At 41.9% G+C, this 12,620-nt stretch overlaps 1 protein-coding gene across 5 annotated transcripts in view; it reads left to right on the plus strand.

The window, feature by feature from the left end:
• Window positions 1-12,620, plus strand: part of tacc2 (transforming, acidic coiled-coil containing protein 2) — a 31,321-nt gene that overhangs the window by 11,650 nt on the left and 7,051 nt on the right. For all 5 annotated transcript variants that reach the window (XM_061284569.1, XM_061284570.1, XM_061284572.1 and 2 more), the window contains 8 exons: window positions 238-642; window positions 3,099-3,344; window positions 9,208-9,308; window positions 9,442-10,801; window positions 11,879-11,936; window positions 12,010-12,202; window positions 12,337-12,386; window positions 12,500-12,603. In XM_061284569.1, the coding sequence (XP_061140553.1) occupies window positions 238-642; window positions 3,099-3,344; window positions 9,208-9,308; window positions 9,442-10,801; window positions 11,879-11,936; window positions 12,010-12,202; window positions 12,337-12,386; window positions 12,500-12,603 (2,517 nt within the window). The remainder of the gene's footprint in view (window positions 1-237; window positions 643-3,098; window positions 3,345-9,207; window positions 9,309-9,441; window positions 10,802-11,878; window positions 11,937-12,009; window positions 12,203-12,336; window positions 12,387-12,499; window positions 12,604-12,620) is intronic.

Here is a 12,620-nt window from a genome sequence, read left to right on the forward strand (position 1 = left end):
GGGCCTAATGGAAGTAAAGCGGCCCTTTATAGTAAAAGGATGACATCAGCTGCGACATCTCCTCGAGTAGAATGGGACTTTTCCTCCTCTTTCGCACAGCATGCACAATTTGACACAATACCACCAGCAAGACAAACAAACAGACAACTCAGACAACATATTTGTCATTTAGTCGTTCCTCATGCATGATGTGTAAAATTAAATTGTTTTCTCCTCATTTTTGTTTTCTTCCCCCAGACCCCTTCCATCTCTGGAGTCTCCTCAACAAGAGTTTCTCACTCCTACTGAAGAGGGAGCTGCTCCTCTGGGGTCAGAGCTAACATCTCAGGAGCAAACAGACATCACAACGCTACATCCTGAAGTGGATCTTGAGGAGCATCTGGACGAGGTCCACGAGCTGAAGCGGGAGGTAGCAGAAATTGTCCAGAAAGAAGAGGAGCGCTTAGAAGAGTACCCGACAAGTAGTAGAGCAATTTCACCACATGAGCTTGCGGAACTCAACGAGAACACGGTGGAGAAGGGATCTTCGGAACAAAGTCAGAAAATAACACCAAACGGTGAACCTCCAGAAGACAACCCTGAAAACCCAGTCGAGGAAAGCACGGAAATAGTCGATCCTGCTTGGGTGCTGCAAAAAATTGGGTAAGTATCAGAGCATCCAAACTTTTACACTCTGAAAATGGATAGAAAGTCACATGTATGTAATTCACGACCAAGAAGCCATTTAAATGATCATCATTGTGATCTTTAGGGCTTGATTTTAGTTTTTTTTTTTTTTGCCAATTGTTATATGCTGCTTTTCATCTATTATCTATTATTCTGTTATTGGGCTGTCTCACGAGTTGACTAATATCTGTTGTCTGAAATGAATGAAGATTGTCATTCACAGTGGTGCCGTATTATGTTGGCTGGCTCCAGCTCAGATTGAATAACGATAATAATCAGGATAACGTGTCCATCAGTCACATGACTGTCTTTTCAGGAGCTTTTATAAGTGACTCTCCCATCAATGCTGCTACAGCAGCCGTCTGACATTCCAGAAGAGCCTTTGTTGCCTGTCAGTCAAAGCACATACCTTGTCCCTGCTGCTGGCCACAAATATTTGGTCTGAGTAATTTGTTTGACAGTTGTCAACAGAATGACATGGGCATTACCGCCATCAGCCGGACTTAAATGGAGAAGCATTGCAGAGGTCCTCGAATCATTTCACAGTTGTTCAATCAGATTTTATAATTGACCCCAAACTGAGGTAGGCTGGCATATTTGGTTTAATGTTTATTTTATTGGCCCACCAGTCCTCATATGTAGTTATTATTATTTTTTTAGACGATAACATTAGTGTTCCAGTAACAGCAATTTTGAAGCTACCAAAAATTCTATTTAATATTGCAGAGAATAGAGCACATAATCCGCGGCTCCTGTGTGAGCGTGTTTTCCCCGCCCCAAGCATGCAGGCACGTCCCCTCCCTCCCTTCCGTTTCTGTCCAGCCCCAGCCTGCCCTCTTGTACTTGGGCCCTCTGAAGTCATTTGCACACAGCAGACAGTTGAACAAAAGCCAGAGTTCAGGACAAACACTTGAGCAGCATGTGCATGCATGAGTGACTCGGCGCTTAGATTGAGCCAGTGACGAGAAGGGACGCTGTCAAGTGGTCTGGAACTGGACAGAAGCTTTTTCCCATCCATTTAATTAGCCTTAATATTCGACTATATCCATGGCAGAAATATGGGTGAGTTGGTTTTAAAGTAACTGGCCTTCTTGTGTGTCTGTGTGTACGTGGTTAAGTAACTCCAGGTGGACATAACATATGGTGGATAGGTAGCTAACTCGGTAGAGGGGTAGATCAAGTAGAAAGATAAGGCGATAAAGAGTTGAAATGACTCACACATTTACACGTTTCACCTTCCTCACGTGATTTCATTTGACACACGATTGAGCTAATGGTGCAATGAACTGTAAATAGATTGGTTGCCATGGTAACTGTAAGTCCATATGGCTCCAATGCCACAAGTGAAGTAGATAATCACGCGCAAGGGATTTATTTCTAAGGTTTTAGGCCTGGTGATAAATTTGTTTATGTTATGACATTAAGTTAAGAAATGTGTTTTCTTTCCCTCATATTTGTTTCCCAGCAATCCACATAACTAAACGTGTTCTGACAGCCAGGCTGTCTCCAGGTGTTAGTAAAAGTTCAACTATGTTTTACACTGAGAAGGAGCACATGTTGCTCTCTTTTGTGACGCTTATTTGGAATTTCATCTGGGTCAAAGTAGAGACGGGCCCGCTGTTTAAGTCACCATGTCAGCGGATATTTATACACTAAAAAGAATCAATGTCCAGTTTAATTTGCATTCTTGTGCCTGACTTTGGAGCCACAAGCAGATTATATGACACCATGTTGTGACTTGGTTTTGTCTATTCCTAGCATGCACAATAGACTTTGGCATTTAAAGGATTTAGACAAATTACATTGAAGAGTTGTAGGATTTTTTTGAATTCATCATTTGACAATGACAATATTTAAAGCTCCAAATGTGTAGGATGAACCAGTATGTCTATTTCTTCAATCCGAAACATTTAAAACCTTGTTCTTGTCAGAGCACACTGTGCGGATTGCAGAAAGTTGCCACTCACTTTGTTGTAGTTAAACACAAATCCAGAACTTCTTAAAAGTTCAATTAAAATTATAATGAATGATTGGGGCTAAATATCGCTGGGATGCTTGCCTGCTCCATTACCCAAAACATGCTTTAGTTCTGCAGACTCCCTGGAATATTTTTAGAGCTAAGCAGCAGGCCTGTCCCAAGTGGTAACAGCTGCACGGTCGTCCATCGCATTGCCCGTCAGATTAGAGCCTGGCAACCCTGATAAGATGAACCTGGACCAGTGCCAAATCCATTCCTCCAGGTGGTCAATTACGACCAAGCGCACACTAACTAACATGTCAGGCGGAGAAGGATCTTCAACTGCATGCAATTGTAATTCAAAGCCATATTTGGGATAGTTTGAGCAAGCTTGGCATTCTTCAAGTCAATACTGAGGTATGGTGAGGTAAGTCTGTATTACTTCTGGTGATGTTCTGTGTTCCACCTCCCACAGATCTCCCCTCACTGAGCACTCAGAGAGGAGCGCTCCCTTCCCCATAAGTTCACCCCGACACCTCCCATCCACTCCCCTTTCTGAGCGCCCCACTCCTCCGCCTGCGTCCCCTTCACCAGAGAAGACGCCACTTGCATCTCCCCTCCAATCTCTTCTTCCTCCAGCTCCTGCCTCCCCTTCTGTGCCATCCAGTCATCGGAGTGATGACCCCTACCCAACCTCTGCACCTTGCCACCTTCTTCTAAGGTATAATTTTTTCCTGAAATTGTTACTTTGCTCCGTATGAGAGTTACAAACTTGTTTGTTTGTGTTGGTAAATGTGGGTTAAGCTGGTTTTTTTTTCTCAAGTGTGCTTTCAGATCAGATGGTAGTCGTACCCAAGTGTGACACTAGTCCTTTTAGCCTGCTTGATGAAAATTAGCCAGCTGATCCGCTGATCAGGAGAAATCAAATCTGCTTTAAAAGTGTTCATTCTTGAAAAGAAAAGAAAAACACCAACAATATTATACATCATAATCAGTAAAAATACAGTTTAAAAAAGATGGTGTTGATTTGCAATAACATAATTTTTTAATGATTTTTTTCTCACTTGATAAGATCCTTGATGGTCTTCATTCCAACAAGCTTATGTACTTATTTCTTGCACAATTAAGATTTTTATCTGATATTATAACTATCACATAGTAGGATCTGATAAAAATGCTAAATATACCATATCCTAAAATATTGTTTGTTGGGTTAGTACTTGCAAACACACATCAACACTCTCACAAATGCACAATTTCAATTTAGGAGCTCAGAGCTTTTAACCTGCAACACAAATAGTGCTCTGTACTCCTTTTAGCTCTCTCGTATCTTCCTGCACGATACAGTGTAGTGTTTTTTTTTTTATCTCCACCAGATGGACTCTCTCCACTCTTGTGACACTCATACTATACCTTACTATACAATGCAATCACGTAACATAGTACATACATATTATTATCAATTTATTAACTTTGGAGTTACACACTAATTTTATGCACATTTTGTCACAAATAGATTAAGTCTATGTGGTTATATTTACTTTATTTAGCCTTAGACCAAATGTAAACGTCTTCGCTATTTGTTTAGAAGCCTTTTCATTACAATCCTATGTGGCAAGGGTCTTTTTAATGCTGCTCGTAGTGACCTTGATTTCACATGTTATAAATTTTTCAGAAGAAGCTGTCACTGCTTTATTTTTTACTTCCAAAGTGCGTTGAATATTTGATGGCTTTCTCTGATTTGTATATGAGGTTAAAGTGAGACTCAGAAAAAAAAGAAGCTCATTCATGAATAGCACATCACACAAGTAAATGCTTTTTTTGTTGCATGCTTTGAACATGAAACTGGCTGTGCCAATCAATACTTTTGCTTTAGCATGTGGGCTGGTGTGAGGGGGTGGCATTTTCTCTTGTTCCCTCTGGCTGTTGAAAATCGACCATTAGGCCCTTTTGAGAGGAGAATCATGTTCATATTCCCTGAACATCCATGGATGGTCTACATGCAAGCCACCCCCCACCTCCCCTCAAGCAAAAAAACAAAACCTTCTGCTATGTTGCATGCTGTGTAGTGGAACTGAAGAGTTTCCATTTTTCAGTCAATATATCATCATTCATATTTTCAAGTGCTGCAGGCAGTTCCTTCACAACTTGTCATGAATGCACAACTGACTCATCCTCCTTAAATTTCAGAGCCCCCTTGTTCTCATTGCTCCTTGGACAATCAATAGGAACTTTCTGAACCTTCTTTCTGCTCCTATTTCATCCCATGTGACTTGTTGTATAGCAGATGTCTTAAAATGGGTTGAAGCACATTACTGGCCTATCATTCAAATTTGGCAAAGGAGTCAAATAAATTAGAGCAGCATACAGGAATATTTAGAAAATTAAATGTAATTAAGCCTCTCATTCACATTTTTTTTGAATTCTGAAACTAAATTCTCTTTGTCTATATGTGCGTTGTGACGGGTTCAGGGTTAGCAAATTGAGTGAAGATAAGTCATGAAAAAATGGATGGATGGATTTTTATCTGAATTCTGAGTGGCCCAACTTGAGGTCTGCTGAAATAATAGATTTGGATTTATGTGCCTACTGGTATAAAATTACTGGCCTGCGGAAGTGGGCTAGACTCTAATCAAATCACTTGCATTGTGTCTGAGCCCTTTTGTTTACTCCAGATATATCAGTAACTGTGTGAAATAGATGCATAAAGTATTTTTTCATACAGATTTTGGATGATACATGAATGTGTGGAAGAAAGGCAAAAAAGCATGAGGCATCATTTCTCAAGGATGCTTCAAAAGGAAGCAACTGTGTCTCTTAGGGATTTCTATTGTTTGATTCCCCCCCCCCCCCCCCCCCTGGATGGCTGTTAGTCGTCTAGAAAAATAGGCTGCTTGTCTTTTTAAAGGCGCAGGCGTCTGCTGCTTCTGTGAGGGGCGTCAAAGGGAAAGGAAGGGGGAGGAGGCAATGTGTGCAGCATCACAGCTCAAATAGAGGTATCGCACATGCATTACAACAAGAAAGCTGGATTGCCATTTGGATTGTCATCGTTTTTGGATTAGTCTATCCTTGTACTTTCATTCTTCAGCATCAGTTTACAAATGAAAAGAATCATGTCCTCATTGTGCGGGAGCTGAGGCTGAGAGACGCTATGCATAAATTGACGAGCATTTAATCATCCGGTGATTTGATGCGAGGACCTGGACGAGGTCATTCTCTGCAGTGCTGGCGCTCACTTCTGCTTGCTGCAAGGATCAGCGCAAACGGAAGAGGGACTTTTCGAGGGAGCAGGTGGATGTGGACAGCGGCTGAAGTGCAGGCGCAGGTGGGGGGAGCGAAGGTAGCTGACAATGGGAGCCAACAAATCCATGGATAAAGGACAAACCTTCTGTCCGACTCAGGAACACATGTGAGTCTCCAGCTTCTTCAAATCCAGGGCTGTTTATTTATTTGACTTCAAACTCACCATCCTCTGCATTGATGTTAGGCTGTGCGTAGCAGCCTTTGTTGTCATTTGGTTTTGTGATGTCGTAAAAATATCAGCGCACATGCGCAGTCTCGTGCACATGTGAATCATTTAGATATATATTTGGGCTCTGGAAGCCAGGTGGAGGCAGGCTGATGCTCCTATTGTCGCAAATGTTGAACTGGAGCACAGTGTGCAGCAATACGGCTGGATGAGAGAGTTAGAGACAGGGCAAGAACGTTCCACTTAGTTTTATTTATAGCTTGGACAGTTCTGCACTTGGGAGCAAGGCTGGAAGATGGGGGAAGATGGTGTCATTTATAATGTAGGGATGAATGATTTATTGCAAGAAAAGCTTTTGCTGACTATGGACTGAAAACATGAATTTGCTTCATATTGCTGGATAGTTGTGTGAGTATTTAATGTGCTCACTGTTATAACCCTGAAGGAAGCATGCAGTCAATGAGGTTATTATGTGTTGTGATGAAGTAAAAATGGGAGTCACTTTGATGGATGTTGGGAATTGTCTTCTGGTACCTTGAATCTGATCTCATTATCGCCCTGGTAATCTTTCTCCTTGCTGCTCATGAGACACGGTGGTTTTTAATGTGCCATCTGTCTGCTCTCAATATGTCAGATTAGGATGGGTGGGATTACCTCATTCTTAGAATGGGAACTCAATTGTTTTGACATGCATTCAGGATTTGGTTGTTTTCTTCCTAGCTGGGAAAATGGTGAATTTTTCTTGCAATTGCAACTGATTCGAGCTTTTGTCTCAATCATTATTAACACCTCCTTATGATGTTCCCCCACCATCAAATGAGACTTAATACCAAACAATTTAAGCGGTTTCTTGAAAACCCAAAATAGCTGCTTCACAGGAAGTACAGTTCCCATGACATCATCATTATTGCCATCTTTATCATCACCATTTTTTTAAGCTCTATTGAAGAGGGTCATAACATACAATAGCTCCCTCTGTTGGTTTGTTGACATTAATTCAGAGTGTAAGTACCATTGAAGGGACATGGGTAAATCAATAAATAAAAATATGAAATTTGAAATGTAGGATACAGATCCTATGACAGATTAAATTTACTGTAGTGCACATGTCTCAATTTTCAGACACCCCCTAATACTTCAGTGGGGAAAGATTTGCGCTCAAGAACCACAAATAATTTGTAAATCGGTCAGAGACCAAGTCATTCATACACTACATGCATTGTCTGTTTTATTGCTGAATATTTGTGTTTTTCTTTTTATTTCTTACAAAGTGCTTCAGATATGTCATAATTTTAATTATATCTATTTTACATAATGCTTATTTTACATATTTGTTTAATATATACATTCAAAATGATGGGAGGAATTGATGAGTACAACACGTAAATTAGGGCACAGGGAAAAAGTGAGCAAATAAAGATTGAAAGAACAGCAGTGAAATGGGATGACGATATTGACCATCAGGACCGACATATTTTTGAGGGATTAGTCGTTGAGTGTGAAGAGCAGCGTTCCTCCTCCATCCTCTTGTCATTGCTTTTTTTCTTGAGGCAGATGAAATATTCATTAGATTCTCAGGTGTAATTCCAAGCACTATGGATTTGGCCGGGAGCTGCAGAGCGTCTTCAGACACAAAGGGTCTGTCTCTAGGCAGGCAGACTGTCTCCGCTCTCAACATCGGCCTCTCAACATCGGCTCGTGCTCTGTTTGTTTAGATTTGTGCCTGATGCAACATTCTCCCACGTGATGCCTTTCCTGTGTGCATATTTTGCACACATATATTGCATCATAACGGTCAATATCAGATGAGTTAAGAGTCACATCATGTAGAATGAAATATAAATTGGACTTGGTTTGATATACTTTATGGGTCCTTGTTAGTTCGCCTGCTCTCCGATGCGTGCACGTGCAGCCAGACAATTTTCCCCTCCACCATCATGAAACATATGGTGGCAACTCCAGTTACCATAGCAACCTTGATTGTGCGGTCGCAGTGAAAATAAGCTGTCTCGAAGGGGACAAATTCAGCATTGAAATAAGGTATCATATGAATGTCAACTCTTCGGAATAAAAGCTTTAACATTGTCTTGCCTCTCTTCACATTTTCATATATTTGACATTGGAACTCCATTTTATGTTTTCAATTACTCTACTCTGGACATGCTGAACAAATTATCAGAACAAACGTTTTTCTCATTTTCTCACGACTGCGTTATATCAAATCTCTTCTCGACTTAAAGTTCCTGCTTTATTTCCCCATCTCAATTTTTATTCTCCATTTGGGACTCATTTCAAAGACAAAGGGTGCATTGTGTCAGTGTCACATTTTAAATGTCATACAAATTCATTCTAGATTTAGTAAAGCGATGGAAGCGAATGACGTGCAGGGAGGGGGGAAAGTCGATGAAGAGCGGAAGGCTGAGAAAAGGGAGAGAGGAGAGCGCAAGCGGTCTGCAGACAAGTCTCATTCAGATGGGAAGAATCCATGGATGATGCTTACTGACTCAGCAACGTGAAAGGGCTGATCAGAAAGAGGAGAGCCGAATGTTGAAAATTACAGCGGAAGAGATCTTGTGCACAATAGAACAGACATTGGGGGTCTACCTGTGTATCGTCTTTTGGACGTTATGGCGGTGAGTGCGTGGCAGGCTCTGTCTCCACTGCAGTGGGCTCGCTGGGGCTGGGACACGCTACTGGGAGGGGCAGTAGCAGACAGTCCAGACTTGGATCCAGCTTTCGGGCTGTTTCGGCGTCTCTCCTGGAGCTCACAGCATGACAGCATGATTAAGACTGCAGGGGCGCTGGTCAGACAGAGGTGAGACAGGATGGAACGCGAGAGACACACGCTGTTGAATAACACAATGATGAGCGTTCGGGTATCAAGCCTAACGTGGTCTTTTGAAATATTTTTGCTGCTGAGGAAAAACACTATTGTCGTCTTTCCTAATTTCTATTGTTTTATTCATCTCTGTGGTTGTCTCCCATACCTGACATTTAATACGTGTCCTCCAAATTGACACAAAAATATTGTCGTTGGTCGGACAGGTTAATCATTGTGACGTGAGAATGATTCATAGCAGCATTGACTCAGTATGCGATTGTCTTTTTGCTGTAGGAGCTCTGATTCCGATGGAGCATTCGAGACTCCTGAGTCGACAACACCAGTGAAGGCTCCTGCAGATCCACAGAACCAATTATTTACCACTGATGACAAAGGTCAGTAAAAGAACAGTATCAAGGCAGTCAAAGCCGTGGCCACAGGATGGCACCAAATACTTTACGATATTAGATGAGAATGACATTTTAAGGACTAAACTCGTCATGACGGTCTTTCCTGCATCTTCCGCAGGAGAAGACCCTTCCGAGAGAGCATCTGACTTGATTTCTGAGCCAGTTGCCATCGTGTTTGATGAGGACAGGCCAATTGCTGCCAGTGGCGCGTACAACATTGAACCTTTTGCTTCGGAGTCATCAAGTCAACCGCTTACTCGCTCCCTCAGCCTCCAGGCTGGAGAACTTGACACTTCTGATTTGGATGGATCTGTAGCACAAGGCTTCCGCCCACATTCGGAATCCTTCAGCGTTAGCACAGAAAGTAATCCAGGGACACTCCGTAGGCCTAAGAAAGTCCGCCCTGGATCTGTGAAGAAGACACCGCTCCTGAGGCAGAACTCCAACCCGGAGAGGCCATGTTCTACTAGTAGCACCCCGGAGATCATTAAGCGTGCAAAGCCTCAAACCGTGACTCCGGACGGAAAGGAAAGTCCGGCAGAAGGTGGAAGTCCTGTAGGAACCCTCAGAAAAACTAGAAAAACCCGTGTGGACACTCCACCCCCACTACCAGAAGAAGCCACGCATATAGAATCAGAGAGGAGTCTCACTGTCCCTGCCTTACCTTTGTGCCAGGAGGAGAGCCATCTTCCATCTAGTCCTCCTATCCAAGAAAACCTCCCAATCCCTCCTAGTGCCTCCTACAGTTGGGATCCAGAGAACTTTGAGAGCATAGACCCATTCAAGACCGGAGGCAGTAAAATTGCCAACTCACCTGTTCTTGATCGGAAAGGTCTTAAATGTGCCCCCATTGCTACTCTGCCAGAAAGTCCCCCCACCGCTGCCTTGAGTCAGCTTTCTCCTCCAGCTTCCACTGAAGCACCAGTAGGCAACCCTGAAGAGCAACCTATTCTACCCAAACGGGAGTCTGTGAGGCTGGAGTTTGATTACTCCGAGGAGAATAGTGAGGCATCACACGGAGCTTCTGCGCCACCTAAGAAACTGGGCAAGAAACCTGGTGCCAAGATGCCCTTGAGGAAACCAAAGTTGGGGTTAAAAAAGGCCCAGCCAGGAAGGGCTGAGCAGCTGGACAATAACATTCCAGCAGAACACAATGGGAACGACGAGGAAAAGCCCATTTCTCGAGGTTCTTACGACTTTGACGCCAATAAGTGGGAAGATCCAAATTTTAATCCGTTTATGACCAAGACAGCCGTGGCCAACTCTCCAAAAGCATCTGAGCCTACTTACGGCTTTGATTTTGACGACTCCATAGTCGACCCTTTTCAATCTTCTAACAAGATGGCAGCCTCTCCTCCAAAGGCTTCGGCCTCTTTCGAGCTGTCGTCAAATGATGACATGGAAAATGACAATATTGGCGAGCTGGAAGATCAAAATCTGAACAAACCAACAAAAAAGAAGAAAATTCCCATCAAATCGTAAGTTGATTTTAGCCACTCTTGTTGGTTATTACAAATGTCGTGTAGGTCAACAATACTGCATTGTTTGCTTGTTTAGATGTGTTTGTGTTGTTTGTGGCACATTGCTCAACAATGTCAGTGGCTTTTGTCTGTCTTTCTCTCTCACCTGGACCAGTAGGTATAAAAAGTCTACACACCCCTCCCTCTTCAGATGCCAGGTTTTTGTGAACCTGTACAAAAAACAGTTAAATATTTTCACCACCCAAATCTAAATTATTGTCTGCTTGCCAATTGATTTGTATAGTTTATATGTGACTTGAGAATTATTATTATTTTTTAAATGGTCTCATATATATCCCTGGCAACTAAACAAGGGTGTGTAGACTTTTTCTATCTACTATGTACTGTATTCTCATGTCACAGGAGGTCCAGAGGTGTGTCCACTCTATGTTGTTTGTTGTAAGTACAGGGAAACCACAACTATCCATTATCGCCAATCACTCCCAATTTCATGTGGATCCCCCTGTAAACCAGCATGTCAGCATTTTTTATTTGGGTCATCAATAAGCATTTAGCTTATTACCAACAACTCATCTTCTTGGCACTAACAATAGACAGAAGCTAAATGATAGGATTTGTGAGTTTCCATTTTCACCAAACAAGCCATGTCACTCAAAAAAAATGAAAAGGAAATGATTATTTTGTCTTGATGAATACTTTATTTTGGATTACACACCTAAAATTGCTTCATGATGACTAAGCGCTGGAGCACTTACTGTATAAGAAGACTATTGAATAATTCATATATTTTCTACACTTTTGTTTTGACTTATCCAAAGTAAAAGGTTCTATTATTCCCTGCAACTGTAGAGAACAGATTTAGTTTGACGCTTTCTTTCTTTGAGTCATTTTTCATCCTGTCGCTTTCTAAATGTTTCCATGAATCTCCTAACTAAGTCCATCCAATAAATAAAATAATAACTAAAAATACATGTTTTGTCTATCAGAGAATTTTGGCTAACAGCAATTACATATTGTAAAGAATTTTAATCTGAATGTGTGAGTCTAGATTAATGATGATCTTTTTTTCTTCAGTAACACTTTTAGGGTAAAGAGGTCACCAAAGAAATCACAGTTCTCCAACAACTCACAGGTATGTTCATTTTTGCGTATATCACATTTGTGGCTTTTTGAGTTTTGTCTAACTCTGTCTGTTTACGTGCTAGGATTCAGATGACCCCGCCTCCCTTCCTCCACAGGACGGCCACGCCACGGATGAGGAGAAGCTGGCCTCCTCCACCAATCACAAGTTAGCAGACTTGCACGACGTTGATTCAGACTTGAACTCAGACCAGCAGGACTTCCCTCACCCATCGGATCTAACGTCATTTGTGAATGAGAGCGGTCTTCGGTCTTCAGGTGAGACACACTACTCTCCAGTAGTAAGACCGACCATTAGATCATCTTTAGACTTTAACTAATACAAATATTTTTTTGACAAAACAAGATGTCCGTCATTCAAACGCTTTATCTGTATCTGCTTTGCCTTTTAGTGCAAGACTATGAGATTGAGTACATGGAGAAAATTGGCTCTTCTTCACCTGTGAGTATTTAATTTAACTTCGACAAAAAACGTATCAGCGTATGCTCCACGGGTCGCTGATTACGCAACAAAATCTAATATATGTTGTTGATTCTTTCACGTTTTTTTTTTAGCCACCGTCTGTGAAGAAGCCGTCGTTATACCTAAACTTGGACTCGTTATCAAACCAAGGAACCAAGGATACAAAAGGATCTGAGCCCAACTCCCCATGCACAGGGTACAACTGGAATAGTG

This window comes from Syngnathus typhle, linkage group LG8 (genome assembly GCF_033458585.1).
Source record: "Syngnathus typhle isolate RoL2023-S1 ecotype Sweden linkage group LG8, RoL_Styp_1.0, whole genome shotgun sequence".
NCBI classification, from domain to species: Eukaryota; Metazoa; Chordata; class Actinopteri; order Syngnathiformes; family Syngnathidae; genus Syngnathus; species Syngnathus typhle.